We start from the raw sequence: 21060 nt of genomic DNA on the forward strand, positions 1-21060 counted from the left end.
CGGGGGACCAATTATGGTTCTTAATTTTTTAGATGAGGGTTGATTATTCATATTACTTAGATTCTTCGGACTACTGTCTCCTTGAGTGTTATTTGCATAATATTTCAGTCGATGTAACCTCCAACCTTCCTCAAGTGTATTTATATTCCAAGATTAATGGTAACGTGATTCCTTTAAAAAAAAAAAAAATTCTTGCATCAGATTTGCATTGCTACCCCCCCCCATCCCAATAAAAGGACAAACATATTATGTAGGATTATGTTATCAAAAATGTCCCAGGTATTAAATTCTAAATATGTTACTTTAGTGATGAGCGTGTCAAAGGTGGGGTTCTATTTTTACGGTGTTCTTTTGTTTTCACGTTTGTGCAAACAGCCATGAACACCAAATTGACCATGTGTGATTTTTCTTTCCTTTTATTCCAAAAACAGCAGACTTTTATGGCAGAAAAATCCAAATTTCCAAATTTCTAATTCTGATGCTGTAAACGATATTGTTCCATTAATTTATTTATTGCGGACTATTATCCTCATCTTTCTTAGTTGTTGTTTTCACGGCGTTTCAGTCAACTATTCCTCTGGCCTTCATCAGTTCGTAACCATCCATACTTGTTGTCGTCTCACCACGTTTTGGCCAAGTAAGCCTATGGCCGGCTTTGAGTAGGATTGAAATCACTATCTTCATACAATTCTCACCTGTAACCATAGAGATTCAAGGTCTCTATCTACTGTGAAGGAGCCCATGACATAGTGGATAGAGACGTTGAATCTCTACGATTCCAGGTGAGAATTGTCTGAAGATAGACGTTTCAATCCTACCCAAAGTTGGTCAGAACGTGGTGAGACGACAACAACTATGGAAGGCAGTAATTGCTAAGGATGCGGTTAGGAGATTTGGAGTTCCTATCCTGTCGCGGTTACCACCTGACGTAGGTAAGAAGAATAGTTTGCCAAAAGGTCATGAAAACAACAACTAAGAAAGATGAGGATAATAGTCCGCAATAAATAAATTAATAAATAATACTCATCTCAATGAATTCCAATTGAATAATATATATATATTGTTCAAATGATCCCGTATCATACCGTCCTGAAGTGACACTCACCCTAGCTGTGCTGAACCAGCTTCCTCCCAAGTAGGAAATTTCATGGGAATAACACATTCACAAGTGGCAACCCTTCAAAGGGGATATACGACCGAGTTCTTTCCAATTCTCTTTTCTCTGATCTTGATCACATGGTACAATGGAGAAAGAGGTTGCTGGTTAATTTTAATGCATCTAAAACCAAGCTTCTATCTTTACATCATCAACGCTCTGATTCATGTTTGGACTCAATCAAAATGAATGACTCATCTTGAGGAGGCTCCATTTTTTGACAAACTTTTAGGTCTGACCTTTACTCCTGATCTGACATGGAACATGTACATCAAATCTGTTGCCAAGGCTACTGGGAAAATGGTAGGATCATTCTACCACTCCAGTAGATATCTACCTGCTGATGCAATTCTTTACCTATATAAGAGCCAAGTACATCCAAGGATGGAATACTGTTGCCACATCTGAGCAGAAGCTGCTAGATGCTTTGACAGATTTCAAAATAGACTTCATAGCTTAGTCGGGGATGCCCTGTTCTCTTCTCTGCAACCTCTTTCCCATAAAAGAGACATTGCGAGCCTGTCACTGCTTTATCGTTATTTTCATGGCAAGTGCTCATCTGAGTCCCAATCTATTGTACCCCCTGTCCTGACTTTCACGAAAAACACTTGTCTAGTTGAAAACACTATCAATAATTTCCCCCACTCTTTATCTGTGCCTAAACGTAAATGTAGATTCCATGAACAAAGCTTCTTTCTTATAATTGCACACCTGTGGAACTCTATTCCATTTTCCTGCTTTCCAACTGACTACAATATGATTGTCTTCAAGCAACCGATTAACAATATGGTTGTCTTCCAGTCCAACATGAACAAATTCTAGATGAGCCATCCCCTTAAGTAATCCAATTTACCAAATTTCCACTAATAACGATGACTATGACATGTTCCCCTTTGACCACTGTACACTCATTAACTCTTATCCTCAAGTGGTTTCAGGACCTTTATAATGGTGACTCCTTTGTTTAAAAAAAAAAAAAGAAAGTGGTCTCTAATCACTTGTATATCCCCACCAGAGAAGATGACATTAGGTTTTTGCAGTTCTGAGAAGGTATTGATATCCTCCTACATACAGTGCCTAGTATTTCAAAATGGTCACCTATCTGGTAGCAACATTGTTTAACGTTGATGATCTAATGAGAACTGATGTGTCAATGTGATTATCACATACAAGATGTGATTATACAAGATGCTCTAAGCTTTGCTTGAGATCATTAACGGTTTGAGGTCTTGCAATATCAGATTACATTAACCAGATTTTGTATAAGCCCAACCAAATTTTATGCTCACTTCAGCAGGTATAGCAGTTAAGTTCACCTTCCACATCCCTGTGTTTACAAAGCTATTTGACGGAAGTGACGTCAGACAAAGTTTTAGCTACAGATAACCAAAACTGTATAGACTGTATCTTTTTTTTTTTTTTGTCTCAAGTTCTTTCTTTGAACTCAATGGACTGTTTTTGGGTTTTTTTATATTTATGAACTGTTTTTCCCCATTAATATGTTTATGAACTGTTTTATTTTTTTTTGATCTGTTTTATTTTTTTTAACAAACAAAAATAGAACTTTTATAATGAAATATACATTATGGACTGTTTTCCAAATATCAGGTGTTCGTAATTTTTATAAATAATAAAGTATAAAAATATATCTTTTATAATAAAAGTTAGGTAAACGTCGATATCGAAATTTTAAAATTAAATTAATTTTATTTAAAAAAAAACAAACGAGGTGTTTTTTTTTCACTTACATTATAAACTTTATTTGAACTTTTTAACAAACTTTTACATAAAAAATACACTTTATAGATCTTTTTATAATTTTTTAAAATTTATTTAATGAAAAGTTTGGGTTTTTTTTTTTACATTTGTCATGTATTTAATCAAACGTCATAAAAAAACGTATCCAATACATGATATTCCCCAAATAATTGTCTTTGTTTATTTTAACTTTTTAACAAATTTTTGCATAAAAAAGACTTTATTGATCTTTTATAACATAAAATTTTTAAATTTCTTTAAAGAAAAAGTTTTGTTTTTTTTTCATTGTTCGTGTATTTTAATCAAACATCATAAAAAAAAACGTATCCAATATACATGATATTCCCAAAATAATTGTCTTTGATTCGCCGCCACCAGAGGAATTCTTGTAGATGACTATTAAAGTTTGCTTCACTAGTCCCCCTTATGGATCTGAATGTAACTTTACAAACACTCCAGCTACCTTCCTGACGATTTGTGTGAATACTAGGATCATCTGGATCAACAAAGTTATATCAGTGGTTTACCACAGCATGGTTCGGTAATGCATTATAGGCACACCAACTATCCGTCACAATCCGTGTGCCTGGTCTAACATACTGTGCAATTATTGGCAATAGGGTTGGAGCATCTCTCGTTTCAACTAGCACCATCATTGTCAAGTTCGTTTCTCGTTCAACCATGCCAAAAACCCACTGGCCTTGACGGAATCTTCCTCGGTGGTATTTCCTGTGCATGAATTTATTTTCATTGATTTCGACTGTTCATTCAGGACCACTTAATTGTACTGGATTTTCCAGCATGGTCATTGCGCATATATTGTGAATGTAATTATACCAGTCGACTAAAGATTTCTTGGATACGCCAGTTTCTTTTGAAACAGTCAGTAGTGGCTTCCCCAATGACCACTAATACAAAACTTGTATTAAGTCTTGTAGCCGTAAATGGCTACCTTCAAAGAAAGAACCAGCTCTAACATTTGTTTTTTTGCATTTGGGGCAAGACCAACAATAGCTGTTGATAAAGCGCCTCCCATTTCTACTCTGAAGATTCATAGTTCGACATGGGTCAGTACATTTCGGACACGTGTGTTGGTTGGCGATTAGGCCACGTCGTGCAAACCATTTCATGGTATTCAGTGTATTTGTGGATGACATTTCTTGAATCACAGCACTGAATATCATATTTGTTGTTGCCAGTTCTATCGCTGGCATTATTGCATTTGTTAATGTGTTCATAATTTGGAAATCACTTTTGAAAACTTAAGTCACACTAGAAAAAAAATGTTGTTACAAAAATCTCATTTCGAAAAATAAATTTTGCATTTTTTTATTGTAAATTGGGTCATCATTTAATTGTTGAATAAAATTTCAAAGTGATAAATGGAGAAAAAAAATATATCTCGAAAAGAAAAAACACCTTGTTTTTTTATTTTTTTTTAATAAAACTGACTTTAATTTTAAAATTTCGATATCAACGTTTACCTAACTTTTATTATAAAAGTTGTATTTTTATACTTTATTATTTATGAAAATTAACAACACCTGATGTTTGGAAAACAGTTCATAATATATATTTTATTATAAAAGTTCTATTTTGGTTTGATAAAAAAAAAAAACAGTTCATAAACATATTATTCGGGGAAAATGGTTTATAAATATTTAAAAAAAAAAAAAAAAAGAAACAGTCCATTTAGTTCAAATAAAGACTGTTTGAATAAAACTTCTTTTTTAATATTTGCATCTAAAAAAAAAAGGTACATTCTATACAGTTGTGGTCATCCGTAGCAAAAAATTTGTCAGACGTCACTTCCGCCAAATGGCTTTGTAAACACAGGGATGCAGAAGGTGAACTTAACCGGTATAGCATTAGTTTACAGAATAATATTCTTGTAGCAAAAATGGCAGGAGTGAACGTATATTTCTGATTTAGAATTAAAAAATAATTCGAGTCATAAGTGATGTTATGACATAAAAAAAAAGAAATAAATAATAAAAAAAATAATAAAAAAGTAAATGTTGTCAATAACTCTCCAGTCGCATCTCACAAAAAAAAACAAATGTTTACGATTTATGTACCTGTGACAGAAAGAAAATATTGTACACCAAAAATCAAGTAAATTGATCAAATAGTTTTATTTTTATAAAGAAAATCATTAAGCTCCCCATGTTAAGAAAGGTTTTCTAAAATCTCACAAAAGTTCGGATTATTTTTAATTATCTCCCTTGTCTTGAGGGATCGTCACTTAGCCATAATGTTTGATTTAGTTTTCTTTAAAATAAACCTACTTGATCAATTTACGTGATTTTTGATGTATGATATTTTCTTTTCGTCACCAGTATATACACAACAAATATTTTTCTTTATTATTGGTATTTTTGTTTGTTTTGTTTTTTTTTTCATTGAAGGAGGAGGAGCGATATGGACTTGCACCAAAATAGATATACATAAATTTTAGTCCTAACTTAATTGATATTGATTAAATATTAGCTTGTAACTCACTAGCAAGCTACAAAATCATATGACATCCTCTTGGAGAAAAGAAAAATTCACTGGGCAATTTTGAATAAATCTTTTTTGTTGGTTATTATAGAAAAAAAAAGAAAAATTCACTGGGCAATTTTGAATAAATCTTTTTTGTTGGTTATTATAGAAAAAAAAAAAGAAAAATTCACTGGGCAATTTTGAATAAATCTTTTTTGTTGGTTATTATAGAAAAAAAAAGAAAAATTCACTGGGCAATTTTGAATAAATCTTTTTTGTTGGTTATTATAGAAAAAAAAAGAAAAATTCACTGGGCAATTTTGAATAAATCTTTTTTGTTGGTTATTATAGAAAAAAGAAAAAGAAAGAAAAAAAGTACAAGAGAGGAATATACAGATAAAGTTTTAATTGCATATAAAAAAAATGAACAATCAGTTTTGCATTGCGATATTAAAATAGTCATTTATTCCTTTCTTTTCTGTGCATTATAGACACATAACAAAAGTAGATTCCCCTCCCATCCCCCTCCCCCAATCATCCTCCCCCTCCCCAAAGAAACAAGGCATGACATTTCAAGTCTTTGGTTGGCATTTTGCTTTTTCAATCTGCTTTTCTCGATGCCGATCCAAGAATCTCTTAAAGGAATCTTGTTCTCTTTGTTCTTCTGCATCTGGAAAAAAAGAAATACAAAAATTAATCAAGAAAAAAAAAAAAAAAGGCGGGAGGGGGGGGGGAGAAAATTATTTATCTACAGTAAAACCCCAGGATACGGCATTAATCGATTCCGGAGTTAGTGAAATCGCCGTATGGCAGTGCCTAAGCAAAATTTTAGACATTTTTTTATTAAAAATTAGTAACAAAATAGAGTACAGTATATAATACCCACGTATATAATCAAATAACATTATAAATAACACAGTAAGGCAGGGCAAATACTGTAACCAGGGGCTGGTAAAACATTGTATTCCACATTGTATCCTGAAAAAAAATGTATCCCAGGCCACCGTACCCCGGAGTTCTACTGTATATAAAAAATTATCAGATTAGACCCTGTTTATGGGAGTTTACGTCTAAACATAATGTTTCTGAATTTTTGAGATGCGAATTGATAATTTGTATTATTTGGTCTACTTCTCTCCTCACAACGTTTCAGTCAATGTATCAGCAAACTTCTTCAGGTGTATCTTGTCAAACTCAGGAATCTGCACAGAATTTTCAACAGAATCATTTATTTAATCCATGGGGTAGGATGCTCTTGTTCTGTCGGCCATGACCAGGTAGAAGTCTTAAATAATTCACAATTGGGTAATAAGTCAGCTAACATACTTTCTAACTTCCAATGTGTCAGCTATCAGAAGCAAATCAGTTCCTTCACTTTTTCTCTCACACCTATATCTCCCCTGTGCATGTACATTTTTCTAATTTTTTTTTTTTTTTAATAATCATTGAAAAGTTTTTATGGTTTTACTTTAATTATTTAGTTATTGAAATTAGTTTTATGTTTTTTAAGAATTATTGAAAACACTTTTTGCACTTCTTTTTTTTTTAAAGAATTATTGAAAACATATTTAAAAATGTTAATTAAAAATTATCGCTTACAATCATTTTATTTTTATACTTTAACAAACATATTTATTATATATTTTTTTTTATTAAAAAGAAAAATTATTTCTATAATTTCATAAACATATTTCTGATAAAATTTAAAATAAAATAACTTATTTTTTTTAATTTTCTTTATTAAAAGTGCAAATAAAGACAGAATATATGAGAAAGCTGGTGAATGTCTTGCATCCGGTGTGATGCCCCATCCCCAGTTTAAGCAAAATAAGAAAATTAAAAATAATTTTAGAGTAAAGACAGTCTCAGCAACTAAACTTAAAAAAAAAAGAAGGTATATTTGCAGCCATTTACTAGCAAGGTCATAAAGGATTAAGCATGTTTTACGACCCATAAGCTGGGCGACCCTGCTAGTAAATGGCTAAAAATGAACCTTTTTTTTTGATAGACAAGATGTAAGCAACGGCAGTCGGACGGTTCACAGAGTTTTATTATTATATAGATTTTGATAATTCTGCTAAGAATCGAAACTTGAAAAAATGTTCAAGAGTTCATAGATTCAATCAAACATTGATAAAAAAAATCATTCGTAAACATTTTATCATTTTATGAATTTATTTGTGCAAACAATTGCAAATCAAATAAAGCCTGACTTATTTATAACCAAATAAATTTGTCGCAATTCAAATTGGATGAGGATCAATTGAACACTTGGTATCACTGATAGCTGACCAATTCCACACAAATTTGAGGCAGTCAGTGAATATATACAAATGGTCTTACCTACAAAGTCATCGCTATCACCAACAAATTCATCATCACTATCCTTATCAATCAAACCATGAGTAATTGCGATGCCAGGATAAGCTTTGCCAAAATTTTCTGAAAATAAACCGAAAACATTAAAAGAGTTTTTAATTCTAAGAAGAAACATCATCTTGCAGACTGAAATGAAAAAAAAAGATATCCATGTTTTATTGGATAAGAAAAACTGAAAAATGAAATAATTTCGAAATTTTTCATTTCTAGCTTGATGAAGTTTCAGTATTTAGGCCGATTATTATTATTAATTGAATATTAATTGAAATCAAAAATTAAATTAGGATAAACTAGAAGAAATTTTCTTTTATTTAGGCCGATTATTATTATTAATTGAATATTAATTGAAATCAAAAATTAAATTAGGATAAACTAGAAGAAATTTTCTTTTATCTGAAAAATGTAATATTTTTAATTATTTTCTCTCTGGGCAGGAGCTGCTAGAAAGACCTTATCCTGCGCCTTGACAGAATTCAAAATAGACTTCATAGCTTAGTAGGGGAATCCTTTCTCTCTTCTCTGCAACCTCTTTCTCGCAGGAGAGATGTTGTGAGCCTGTTTATCGTTATTTTCATGGCAAGTGCTCGTCTGAGCTCCAATCTATGCCCCCCCCCTCGTCAAACTTTCATGAGAAACACTTGTCTAGCTGAAAACACTATTAATAATTTCCCCCACTCTTTATCTGTGCTTAAACCTAAACGTAGATTCCATGAACAAAGCTTTTTTCTTAGAACTGCACGCCTGTGGAACTCTTCCATTTGCCTGCTTTCCGGCTGACTATAATATAGTCATCTTCAAGTCCAATATAAACAAGTTCTTGATGAGCTGTTCCCCTTAAGTAATCCAATTTACCAAATTTCCACTATTAACAATTACTATGCTACTGTTCCATTGACCACTGTACACTTATCCTGGAGTGGCCTCTGGGCTTTGATAAGTGGTGAATCCTTTGTAAAAAAAAATTTTTTAAATCCACCCGGGGTACTGCTGACCAAAATAAAACTATTTTAAAATAAAATGAAACCAATAATTCTACACTATAATAAAGAATGGTATTTATGCAGAATACAAACCATGCTGAAATAATATTGTTATTTAGAAATTCATTCTTGACATGAAGGTGGGTGCCTTTTGTAATAATTCTGCCACAATTTAATAAACCAAAGATACCATAAAAATTTAACTTGAAAATCCTATCTAAAAAATAGCACGGTCCGTATTATCTATAAGTACCGAATTTTCAAAATCATACGGAAACAGCAGTTTACGAATTTTGTTGCAACATATCTTACTACCTGTTTCCATTGAGCTTCTCAAAAAACATGTCCTCCTTCACTTTAAAATCAGGTTATAAAAGTTGCACCATGATTAAAAAAAAAGAAGAAAATTACAAACAATTACTGATGGTTTATATTATTTGTTTCATTACCAAATTTAATCGTAAATCTACACATCAAAAATCAAACGTTCTTTTATCGTCTTACTTTGATATTTAGAGTGCTGCAAGTGTCCTAGACTCCAGAGTAACAACCCCTCGCGTAGACTAACCACAATCATTATTATTATATGTTAGATAAAAAATAAATTTTGTTAAAGTGTTCTTTATAGAGAATTATTTCCTTTGATCTTGATTGGTCCTAAAATCAGATTCAGGTTGAAAATCAATCAGTGTCATAACAGGAGGAGAGAAGGTGTTAATTTCAATCTTTCATATTTTTGCTATTCTAAAATTCCTATTTACTTGCCTCCCTACAAGGGCAGTGATAGACCAAAGACAGAAAAGAGGAAGTGTAGCACCAGAACAGATACCACACTGTGATCTTGGCCCATGAATAGAGAGAGAGAAAAAGAGAAGATGGAGAGACAATTTTTGATATATATAAGTGAGAATGTGTGTGTGTATATGTGTGAGGACACTTCTCAACATATATACTCAACAAATTTTTAATCTATCTACTTGAAATTTGGTATATAGGATATTCAGACAAGTGGAAAACATTTTAACCGATTTTCATCAAGAAAAACAAGCTGCTACTGGGGTCAAAATTGAAAAATTGGTATGTGAGGGTTGTCAGATTTTTATCTGTTTGCTGTTTCACAAATGTGTATGCATGAATGGTTCACATGACAAATTCATTATGTTAACATTAAGTAGGTTTGAAAACACTTTTTAAAGATTGTGCCAAGCCAGCCTAATTGTTATTGTACTTGACTCACTTTCTTAAGGTTTTGGTTTCAATCTCAGCTTGAGTATTTTTTTTTTTTTTTTTTTACTTACAAGAAGTGAACTGTTTAGAAAAAACATAATATTTGCATACACATGTCTCAGTTTCTCCATGAATTAAAATATATTTATGCATATCATATGACTGAGCAATGCTGGGCAGTCTGCTATATATATATATAGCAAGCAAACATTCCAAAGTCAAAAATGTATTTATTTCTCATTCATAGTGTTTTATTAATAGTGTGTCTTACACATGTTTCAGTTAATAGAAATTCAAACAACTCTTCAGAGATATATTACTTGAAAAAAAAAAAAACTGTTGAAGACTTCATATACATACATATATATATATATATATAAACAAAGAGAAACACATATAATAGTAGATATTATTTTTTCTACATACATATAGATATAGATATACATATAGATATAGATATATAAAACTTCTTACTTGAAACATCCTCCTCGTCCTTCATGTCTTCTTTTACTCTTTGCAAAACTTTTTGTTTTTCTTTCTCATCCTTTAACTCTTTATCCTTTAACAACTTCTCATACATTGGACGATACTCTCTGGAAAAATAAACAAAAAATAAAAGATTTTCCTTCACAGCATTTTTTTTTTAAATGGATTGCTCTTAAAAGTGATAAAACACTTTTCAACAATTCAATATCTTCCTTTTCATATAATCTAATTTATAAAACTCACTACGTTTTCAAAGTGCATCTCTTAAGATGCAAGGTCGCAGAGTGGCATAAGGCAGGTCAAATGATTGCACTTTTTGTGGGCCATTCTTTTCTTGGTTTTTAACCAGTAAAAATAACTGCTAAGAGGTCAAAATTTAAAAAATGGAACTTCATAGACATAATTCAACTAAACATGTTATTTGTACATATGCACAAATATATACATCCATCTATTAAAGTCAGTACATTTTTAACTATTTTTTATCCATCTGGGTATATTTTAAATAAAATTTATATACACAAGTAACGTCCACTCTAAATTCTAAAAATAATTGCTTTTGTTTTCCAGTTCACATGTAATCATCTAAAAATGTAGAATTTCATTTTTAGGAATGCGTAAGTCAAATAAAAATTACTTGTGCTGTTACTTTTGCACATGCTCAAAATTAAATATTCAAAACTAAAAGTCAGTTAAATTTTAACCTTTTGTATCTGTCGGTAGCTCAGATGGTAACGATGCTGGTGAGATAAATATCGACAAAGGCTGGAACGCAAAACGTTTTGGTTCTGATTCTAGTGGATGATACTCAAGTCACACTTTTTTTTTAGACTTTTGAAATCATTACTATATATTGGATAATAATCAATACAGATTTTGATCTATAATAATAATAATAAATCTGCAGGAATTAAAGTTATAATATTTATGTGTACTTTATGACCAGGCAACACTGGGCAGCCTGCTAGTATTGTTTATAATTCAGCAAAATTATTATCAATTTTAGAAAAGATTTATCAATATTAAATTTACACATCAACAAAATCGCACAAAAATAATTAAATGCCCAACATGACTTACCGTTCATATTCTTCGGAAGCTTCTCCTACAAGATCAAGGAACTCTGGTAATCCTTGGCCAGTTACAGCAGACACGCCAACATTCTAAAAGAGGATGAATAGATTTGATTAGACAAAGCAATCACAATCCTCATGATTAGTTAGAATAATTACCATTTACAGAATTACTTTATTCAGCAGAGAGCACCAAAAATGTTACCAACCCAATTAAACAGTCATCAACACACAAGTCAAAATTAAAACGGTCATCAACACACAAGTCAAAATTAAAAGGGTCATCAACACACAAGTCAAAATTAAAACGGTCATCAACACACAAGTCAAAATTAAAACGGTCATCAACACACAAGTCAAAATTAAAACGGTCATCAACACACAAGTCAAAATTAAAACGGTCATCAACACACAAGTCAAAATTAAAAGGGTCATCAACACACAAGTCAAAATTAAAAGGGTCATCAAAACACAAGTCAAAATTAAAAGGGTCATCAATACACAAGTCAAAATTAAAACGGTCATCAATACACAAGTCAAAATTAAAACGGTCATCAACACACAAGTCAAAATTAAAACGGTCATCAACACACAAGTCAAAATTAAAACGGTCATCAACACACAAGTCAAAATTAAAACAGTCATCAACACACAAGTCAAAATTAAAACGGTCATCAAAACACAAGTCAAAATTAAAAGGGTCATCAACACACAAGTCAAAATTAAAAGGGTCATCAAAACACAAGTCAAAATTAAAACGGTCATCAACACACAAGTCAAAATTAAAACGGTCATCAACACACAAGTCAAAATTAAAACGGTCATCAACACACAAGTCAAAATTCAAACGGTCATCAATACACAAGTCAAAATTAAAACGGTCATCAAAACACAAGTCAAAATTAAAAGGGTCATCAAAACACAAGTCAAAATTAAAAGGGTCATCAACACACAAGTCAAAATTAAAACGGTCATCAACACACAAGTCAAAATTAAAACGGTCATCAACACACAAGTCAAAATTAAAACGGTCATCAACACACAAGTCAAAATTAAAAGGGTCATCAAAACACAAGTCAAAATTAAAAGGGTCATCAACACACAAGTCAAAATTAAAATGGTCATCAACACACAAGTCAAAATTAAAAGGGTCATCAACACACAAGTCAAAATTAAAACGGTCATCAATACACAAGCCAAAATTAAAACGGTCATCAATACACAAGTCAAAATTAAAAGGGTCATCAACACAAAGGTCAAAATTAAAAGGGTCACCAACACACAAGTCAAAATTAAAACGGTCATCAATACACAAGTCAAAATTAAAAGGGTCATCAAAACACAAGTCAAAATTAAAACGGTCATCAACACACGTCAAAATTAAAACTGTCATCAACACAAGTCAAAATTAAAACGGTCATTAACACACAAGTCAAAATTAAAAGGGTCACCAACAGACAAGTCAAAATTAAAACGGTCATCAATACACAAGTCAAAATTAAAAGGGTCATCAATACACAAGTCAAAATTAAAAGGGTCATCAAAACAAAAGTCAAAATTAAAACGGTCATCAACACACAAGTCAAAATTAAAATGGTCATCAATACACAAGTCAAAATTAAAAGGGTCATCAATACACAAGTCAAAATTAAAAGGGTCATCAAAACACAAGTCAAAATTAAAACGGTCATCAACACACAAGTCAAAATTAAAATGGTCATCAATACACAAGTCAAAATTAAAAGGGTCATCAATACACAAGTCAAAATTAAAACGGTCATCAAAACACAAGTCAAAATTAAAACGGTCATCAACACACAAGTCAAAATTAAAAGGGTCATCAAAACACAAGTCAAAATTAAAACGGTCATCAAAACACAAGTCAAAATTAAAAGGGTCATCAACACACAAGTCAAAATTAAAAGGGTCATCAAAACACAAGTCAAAATTAAAAGGGTCATCAACACACAAGTCAAAATTAAAAGGGTCATCAAAACACAAGTCAAAATTAAAAGGGTCACCAACACACAAGTCAAAATTAAAACGGTAATCAATACACAAGTCAAAATTAAAAGGGTCATCAAAACACAAGTCAAAATTAAAAGGGTCATCAACACACAAGTCAAAATTAAAAGGGTCATCAATATACAAGTCAAAATTAAAACGGTCATCAAAACACAAGTCAAAATTAAAACGGTCATCAACACACAAGTCAAAATTAAAAGGGTCATCAAAACACAAGTCAAAATTAAAAGGGTCACCAACACACAAGTCAAAATTAAAACGGTCATCAATACACAAGTCAAAATTAAAACGGTCATCAACACACAAGTCAAAATTAAAAGGGTCATCAAAACACAAGTCAAAATTAAAACGGTCATCAACACACAAGTCAAAATTAAAACGGTCATCAACACACAAGTCAAAATTAAAAGGGTCATCAACACACAAGTCAAAATTAAAACGGTCATCAACACACAAGTCAAAATTAAAACGGTCATCAACACACAAGTCAAAATTAAAACGGTCATCAACACACAAGTCAAAATTAAAACGGTCATCAACACACAAGTCAAAATTAAAAGGGTCATTAACACACAAGTCAAAATTAAAAGGGTCATCAAAACACAAGTCAAAATCAAAAGGGTCATCAATACACAAGTCAAAATTAAAACGGTCATCAACACACAAGTCAAAATTAAAACGGTCATCAACACACAAGTCAAAATTAAAAGGGTCATAAAAACACAAGTCAAAATTAAAAGGGTCATCAACACACAAGTCAAAATTAAAAGGGTCATCAAAACACAAGTCAAAATTAAAACGGTCATCAACACACAAGTCAAAATTAAAACGGTCATCAACACACAAGTCAAAATTAAAACGGTCATCAACACACAAGTCAAAATTAAAACGGTCATCAATACACAAGTAAAAATTAAAACGGTCATCAACACACCAGTCAAAATTAAAAGGCTCATCAAAACACAAGTCAAAATTAAAAGGGTCATCAACACACAAGTCAAAATTAAAATGGTCATCAACACACAAGTCAAAATTAAAAGGGTCATCAAAACACAAGTCAAAATTAAAAGGGTCATCAACACACAAGTCAAAATTAAAATGGTCATCAACACACAAGTCAAAATTAAAACGGTCATCAACACACAAGTCAAAATTAAAAGGGTCATCAAAACACAAGTCAAAATTAAAAGGGTCATCAACACACAAGTCAAAATTAAAAGGGTCATCAAAACACAAGTCAAAATTAAAACGGTCATCAATACACAAGTCAAAATTAAAAGGGTCATCAATACACAAGTCAAAATTAAAATGGTCATCAAAACACAAGTCAAAATTAAAAGGGTCATCAACACACAAGTCAAAATTAAAAGGGTCATCAAAACACAAGTCAAAATTAAAACGGTCATCAAAACACAAGTCAAAATTAAAAGGGTCATCAACACACAAGTCAAAATTAAAAGGGTCATCAAAATACAAGTCAAAATTAAAAGGGTCATCAACACACAAGTCAAAATTAAAAGGGTCATCAAAACACAAGTCAAAATTAAAAGGGTCACCAACACACAAGTCAAAATTAAAAGGGTCATCAATACACAAGTCAAAATTAAAAGGGTCATCAAAACACAAGTCAAAATTAAAAGGGTCATCAACACACAAGTCAAAATTAAAAGGGTCATCAATACACAAGTCAAAATTAAAACGGTCATCAAAACACAAGTCAAAATTAAAAGGGTCATCAACACACAAGTCAAAATTAAAAGGGTCATCAAAACACAAGTCAAAATTAAAAGGGTCACCAACACACAAGTCAAAATTAAAACGGTCATCAATACACAAGTCAAAATTAAAACGGTCATCAACACACAAGTCAAAATTAAAAGGGTCATCAAAACACAAGTCAAAATTAAAACGGTCATCAACACACAAGTCAAAATTAAAACGGTCATCAACACACAAGTCAAAATTAAAAGGGTCATCAACACACAAGTCAAAATTAAAACGGTCATCAACACACAAGTCAAAATTAAAACGGTCATCAACACACAAGTCAAAATTAAAACGGTCATCAACACACAAGTCAAAATTAAAACGGTCATCAATACACAAGTCAAAATTAAAACGGTCATCAATACACAAGTCAAAATTAAAACGGTCATCAACACACAAGTCAAAATTAAAACGGTCATCAACACACAAGTCAAAATTAAAAGGGTCATCAATACACAAGTCAAAATTAAAACGGTCATCAACACACAAGTCAAAATTAAAACGGTCATCAACACACAAGTCAAAATTAAAACGGTCATCAACACACAAGTCAAAATTAAAACGGTCATCAACACACAAGTCAAAATTAAAACGGTCATCAACACACAAGTCAAAATTAAAAGGGTCATCAACACACAAGTCAAAATTAAAAGGGTCACCAACACACAAGTCAAAATTAAAAGGGTCATTAACACACAAGTCAAAATTAAAAGGGTCATCAAAACACAAGTCAAAATCAAAAGGGTCATCAATACACAAGTCAAAATTAAAACGGTCATCAACACACAAGTCAAAATTAAAACGGTCATCAACACACAAGTCAAAATTAAAAGGGTCATCAAAACACAAGTAAAAATTAAAACGGTCATCAACACACAAGTCAAAATTAAAAGGGTCATCAAAACACAAGTCAAAATTAAAACGGTCATCAACACACAAGTCAAAATTAAAACGGTCATCAACACACAAGTCAAAATTAAAACGGTCATCAACACACAAGTCAAAATTAAAACGGTCATCAATACACAAGTAAAAATTAAAACAGTCATCAACACACAAGTCAAAATTAAAAGGGTCATCAATACACAAGTCAAAATTAAAAGGGTCATCAACACACATGTCAAAATTAAAATGGTCATAAACACACAAGTCAAAATTAAAACGGTCATCAACACACAAGTCAAAATTAAAACGGTCATCAACACACAAGTCAAAATTAAAACGGTCATCAACACACAAGTCAAAATTAAAACGGTCATCAACGCACAAGTCAAAATTAAAACGGTCATCAACACACAAGTCAAAATTAAAACGGTCATCAAAACACAAGTCAAAATTAAAACGGTCATCAATACACAAGTCAAAATTAAAACGGTCATCAATACACAAGTCAAAATTAAAACGGTCATCAAAACACAAGTCAAAATTAAAACGGTCATCAACACACAAGTCAAAATTAAAACGGTCATCAATACACAAGTCAAAATTAAAACGGTCATCAATACACAAGTCAAAATTAAAATGGTCATCAATACACAAGTCAAAATTAAAAGGGTCATCAATACACAAGTCAAAATTAAAAGGGTCATCAACACACAAGTCAAAATTAAAACGGTCATCAACACACAAGTCAAAATTAAAACGGTCATCAACACACAAGTCAAAATTAAAAGGGTCATTAACACACAAGTCAAAATTAAAACGGTCATCAACACACAAGTCAAAATAAAAAGGGTCATTAACACACAAGTCAAAATTAAAAGGGTCATCAAAACACAAGTCAAAATCAAAAGGGTCATCAATACACAAGTCAAAATTAAAACGGTCATCAACACACAAGTCAAAATTAAAACGGTCATCAACACACAAGTCAAAATTAAAACGGTCATCAACACACAAGTCAAAATTAAAAGGGTCATTAACACACAAGTCAAAATTAAAACGGTCATCAACACACAAGTCAAAATTAAAAGGGTCATTAACACACAAGTCAAAATTAAAAGGGTCATCAAAACACAAGTCAAAATCAAAAGGGTCATCAATACACAAGTCAAAATTAAAACGGTCATCAACACACAAGTCAAAATTAAAACGGTCATCAACACACAAGTCAAAATTAAAAGGGTCATCAAAACAAAAGTCAAAATTAAAAGGGTCATCAACACACAAGTCAAAATTAAAATGGTCATCAACACACAAGTCAAAATTAAAACGGTCATCAACACACAAGTCAAAATTAAAACGGTCATCAACACACAAGTCAAAATTAAAACGGTCATCAACGCACAAGTCAAAATTAAAACGGTCATCAACACACAAGTCAAAATTAAAACGGTCATCAAAACACAAGTCAAAATTAAAACGGTCATCAATACACAAGTCAAAATTAAAACGGTCATCAATACACAAGTCAAAATTAAAACGGTCATCAAAACACAAGTCAAAATTAAAACGGTCATCAACACACAAGTCAAAATTAAAACGGTCATCAATACACAAGTCAAAATTAAAACGGTCATCAATACACAAGTCAAAATTAAAATGGTCATCAATACACAAGTCAAAATTAAAAGGGTCATCAATACACAAGTCAAAATTAAAACGGTCATCAACACACAAGTCAAAATTAAAACGGTCATCAACACACAAGTCAAAATTAAAACGGTCATCAACACACAAGTCAAAATTAAAACGGTCATCAACACACAAGTCAAAATTAAAACGGTCATCAACACACAAGTCAAAATTAAAACGGTCATCAACACACAAGTCAAAATTAAAACGGTCATCAACACACAAGTCAAAATTAAAAGGGTCATCAACACACAAGTAAAAATTAAAAGGGTCACCAATACACAAGTCAAAATTAAAACGGTCATCAACACACAAGTCAAAATTAAAACGGTCATCAACACACAAGTCAAAATTAAAACGGTCATCAACACACAAGTCAAAATTAAAACGGTCATCAACACACAAGTCAAAATTAAAACGGTCATCAACACACAAGTCAAAATTAAAACGGTCATCAACACACAAGTCAAAATTAAAACGGTCATCAACACACAAGTCAAAATTAAAAGGGTCATCAACACACAAGTCAAAATTAAAACGGTCATCAACACACAAGTCAAAATTAAAACGGTCATCAACACACAAGTCAAAATTAAAACGGTCATCAACACACAAGTCAAAATTAAAACGGTCATCAAAACACAAGTCAAAATTAAAACAGTCATCAATACACAAGTCAAAATTAAAACGGTCATCAAAACACAAGTCAAAATTAAAACGGTCATCAATACACAAGTCAAAATTAAAACGGTCATCAATACACAAGTAAAATTAAAATGGTCATCAATACACAAGTCAAAATTAAAAGGGTCATCAATACACAAGTCAAAATTAAAACGGTCATCAACACACAAGTCAAAATTAAAACGGTCATCAACACACAAGTCAAAATTAAAAGGGTCATCAACACACAAGTCAAAATTAAAACGGTCATCAATACACAAGTCAAAATTAAAACGGTCACCAATACACAAGTCAAAACTAAAAGATTTATCAATCCGCAAATCATTATTTATTAAATATGTCACAACATGACTGTCACATTTCCATTAGGATATGATCGTAGTTAGGGAAACTAAATCATCCCAGTACTTTCCTATGGTCTCCAGGAAGCACCAACTATATCATGTGACCCGTTTGTAGAATCAAAATGATAGTTACCAACATAAGGATTCCGACTGGTGACTGACTGACAAAAACTCTTTTTTGAATGAAACAATATTTAAACCCTTCAGATTTATATGATATTATACATACACATATATATATATGGCACTTGCTACTGCATGATTCTGGGAACCTCAGTTATACATTAGAATATCTATCTATGAACTAGCACCCAATCAGAACTCAAAGAATGGACTGGGCATCTGAGCATAATTGAACTTTCTCGCTTGAATAGAAACCAGCGTTTTAGCATTTTTTGCCAATTTTACTCATTTGTTTCTCATCTGATGATACAGACGAACTTATATATCGTTGTAAATAAGAACCATTAAAGAGAGCCTATCTTGCATCATATAGCAGCAAAATTGCTTTTTTATCGACATGAGAACAGAACAAAATTTTATCAGAGGTCTACTGACATTGTGTCACGTGATATCAGCTCTTAATATTTTATTTTGTTCACTATGGTCCAATCTAACCCTGGCTTTAAAATCTATCAGAAAAAAGTGGTGAGAAATAAATATATATTCCTATAAGCATTTACTTATGAACAATAAACTTTTATATTTATGCATTGTGTATCCAAAATAACCTGTCATTTTTTTCCCATCTCTCTTGAACACTAGCCTAGTCGTATTAGCCTAACACAAGAGTGACAATGGGCATATATGCAGAGAATTAAATTGTGCATTTGATGCGCAGACTGGGATACTCATACGCCTTAGAAAAAAAACTGGTGTCAAGAAGCAGTCAACAAAAGGAGCAAAACAATGTGAGGAGGAACGGATTACAATAACAGATGGAACGTTAAGATTATACAGGGTGGAACGATAAATTTTTCACCCTAAGGAAAACAATATTACAGCTTTATTTTAAAACTTTTATTAAAAAAAATCAATTCAGATAAGCTAACATCTATTCAATGTAGCCACCTTCAGCCTCAATCACTCCCTCGATACAGGTTTGGAACTGGGTGGCATGCATTTTCCACAAGCGTTGGCAGGAACTCAGCAAATACTCAGCAGAGGCTGGCTTTGGTGTAGTGGGAGGTCATGTTGGTGATGTTCTCGACATATGACCAAACGAAGTAGTCCAACGGGTTCAGGTCGGGAGAGTAGGGAGGCAGTGAGAGACGGGTACAAAGTCGTAGCATTCCTCCTGAAGCCATGCCTGGGTCTCTTTGAACTTGTGCGTCAGTGCAGAGTCCTGCTGCCACACCCAGGGTCTGGCAGCAGCCACTTTATTGCACGAGAGGGTCAGTACACTTTTCAACACATCCAGGTATACTTTGAGGCGACATGACATGGCCCTCACTTGAAACCATACCAAAGATCATAACTGGAACCTTCGTTGAGCTGTGCCCTGAAGTGTTGAACCGTCCGGATTTGCATTTTGAAGGTGCTGGCAATGGTCCTGTTGTCATAACTTGGATTGGTAGAGAGCATGAGTTGTACAGTGTCACATATCTGATCTCGCTCGTTGAACATTGTGTCACTTTCAGACATGATAGAAGGCTTCTATTGCTCTTGAGATTTATACACAACTAGCCAACTAGTAGATGGTCGCCTAGAAAAAAAGAAAACCGGTTTTCATCAAACAGAAATGGAATCATGTCATCTTTCTAAGGCGACAATTTTATCATTCCACCCTGTACATATAATATGCTTGTTGAGTGTTATTAGACTAGGGCTCATGGAAGTTTAGTTTGGTTGTTTTATTTCACGACATTAATTTAATGCCGAATCTGATCATTTTGGTAAAACTTTATGCTTCATGTTCTTTATATCTTCAGATATATATTCTTGGTGTTTGGCTTGGTTGTTTTTTTAGAGGAAAATCGATTTTATTTTTGTCTTTGTATATGATTAAGTTTCGCAAAGAGAAAGGAAAAAAAAACAAAACAATAACATCAATGTTTGGTGCATTTTAGGTCAAGAAGCCAGTATCTTTAGACAGCCTGATCTGGTAACACAATCTCAGGAGA

The 21060-nt window shown here is 32.2% G+C and overlaps 1 protein-coding gene across 1 annotated transcript in view; it reads right to left on the reverse strand.

Moving 5' to 3' along the window:
* Positions 1-5784: 5784 nt before the first annotated feature.
* LOC145276405 (GPN-loop GTPase 1-like) overlaps positions 5785-21060 on the reverse strand; it is a 39525-nt gene continuing 24249 nt past the window's right edge. Inside the window, exons 9-12 of the mRNA XM_080127739.1 lie at positions 11551-11633; positions 10459-10577; positions 7742-7840; positions 5785-6068 (exon numbers count right to left, since the gene is read on the reverse strand). Of these exons, the coding sequence (XP_079983865.1) occupies positions 5971-6068; positions 7742-7840; positions 10459-10577; positions 11551-11633 (399 nt within the window). The 3' untranslated portion in view covers positions 5785-5970. The remainder of the gene's footprint in view (positions 6069-7741; positions 7841-10458; positions 10578-11550; positions 11634-21060) is intronic.

The sequence above is a fragment of the Euprymna scolopes genome, chromosome 1 (genome assembly GCF_053919585.1).
Source record: "Euprymna scolopes isolate OS-2025 chromosome 1, ASM5391958v1, whole genome shotgun sequence".
In the NCBI taxonomy this organism is placed as follows: domain Eukaryota; kingdom Metazoa; phylum Mollusca; class Cephalopoda; order Sepiida; family Sepiolidae; genus Euprymna; species Euprymna scolopes.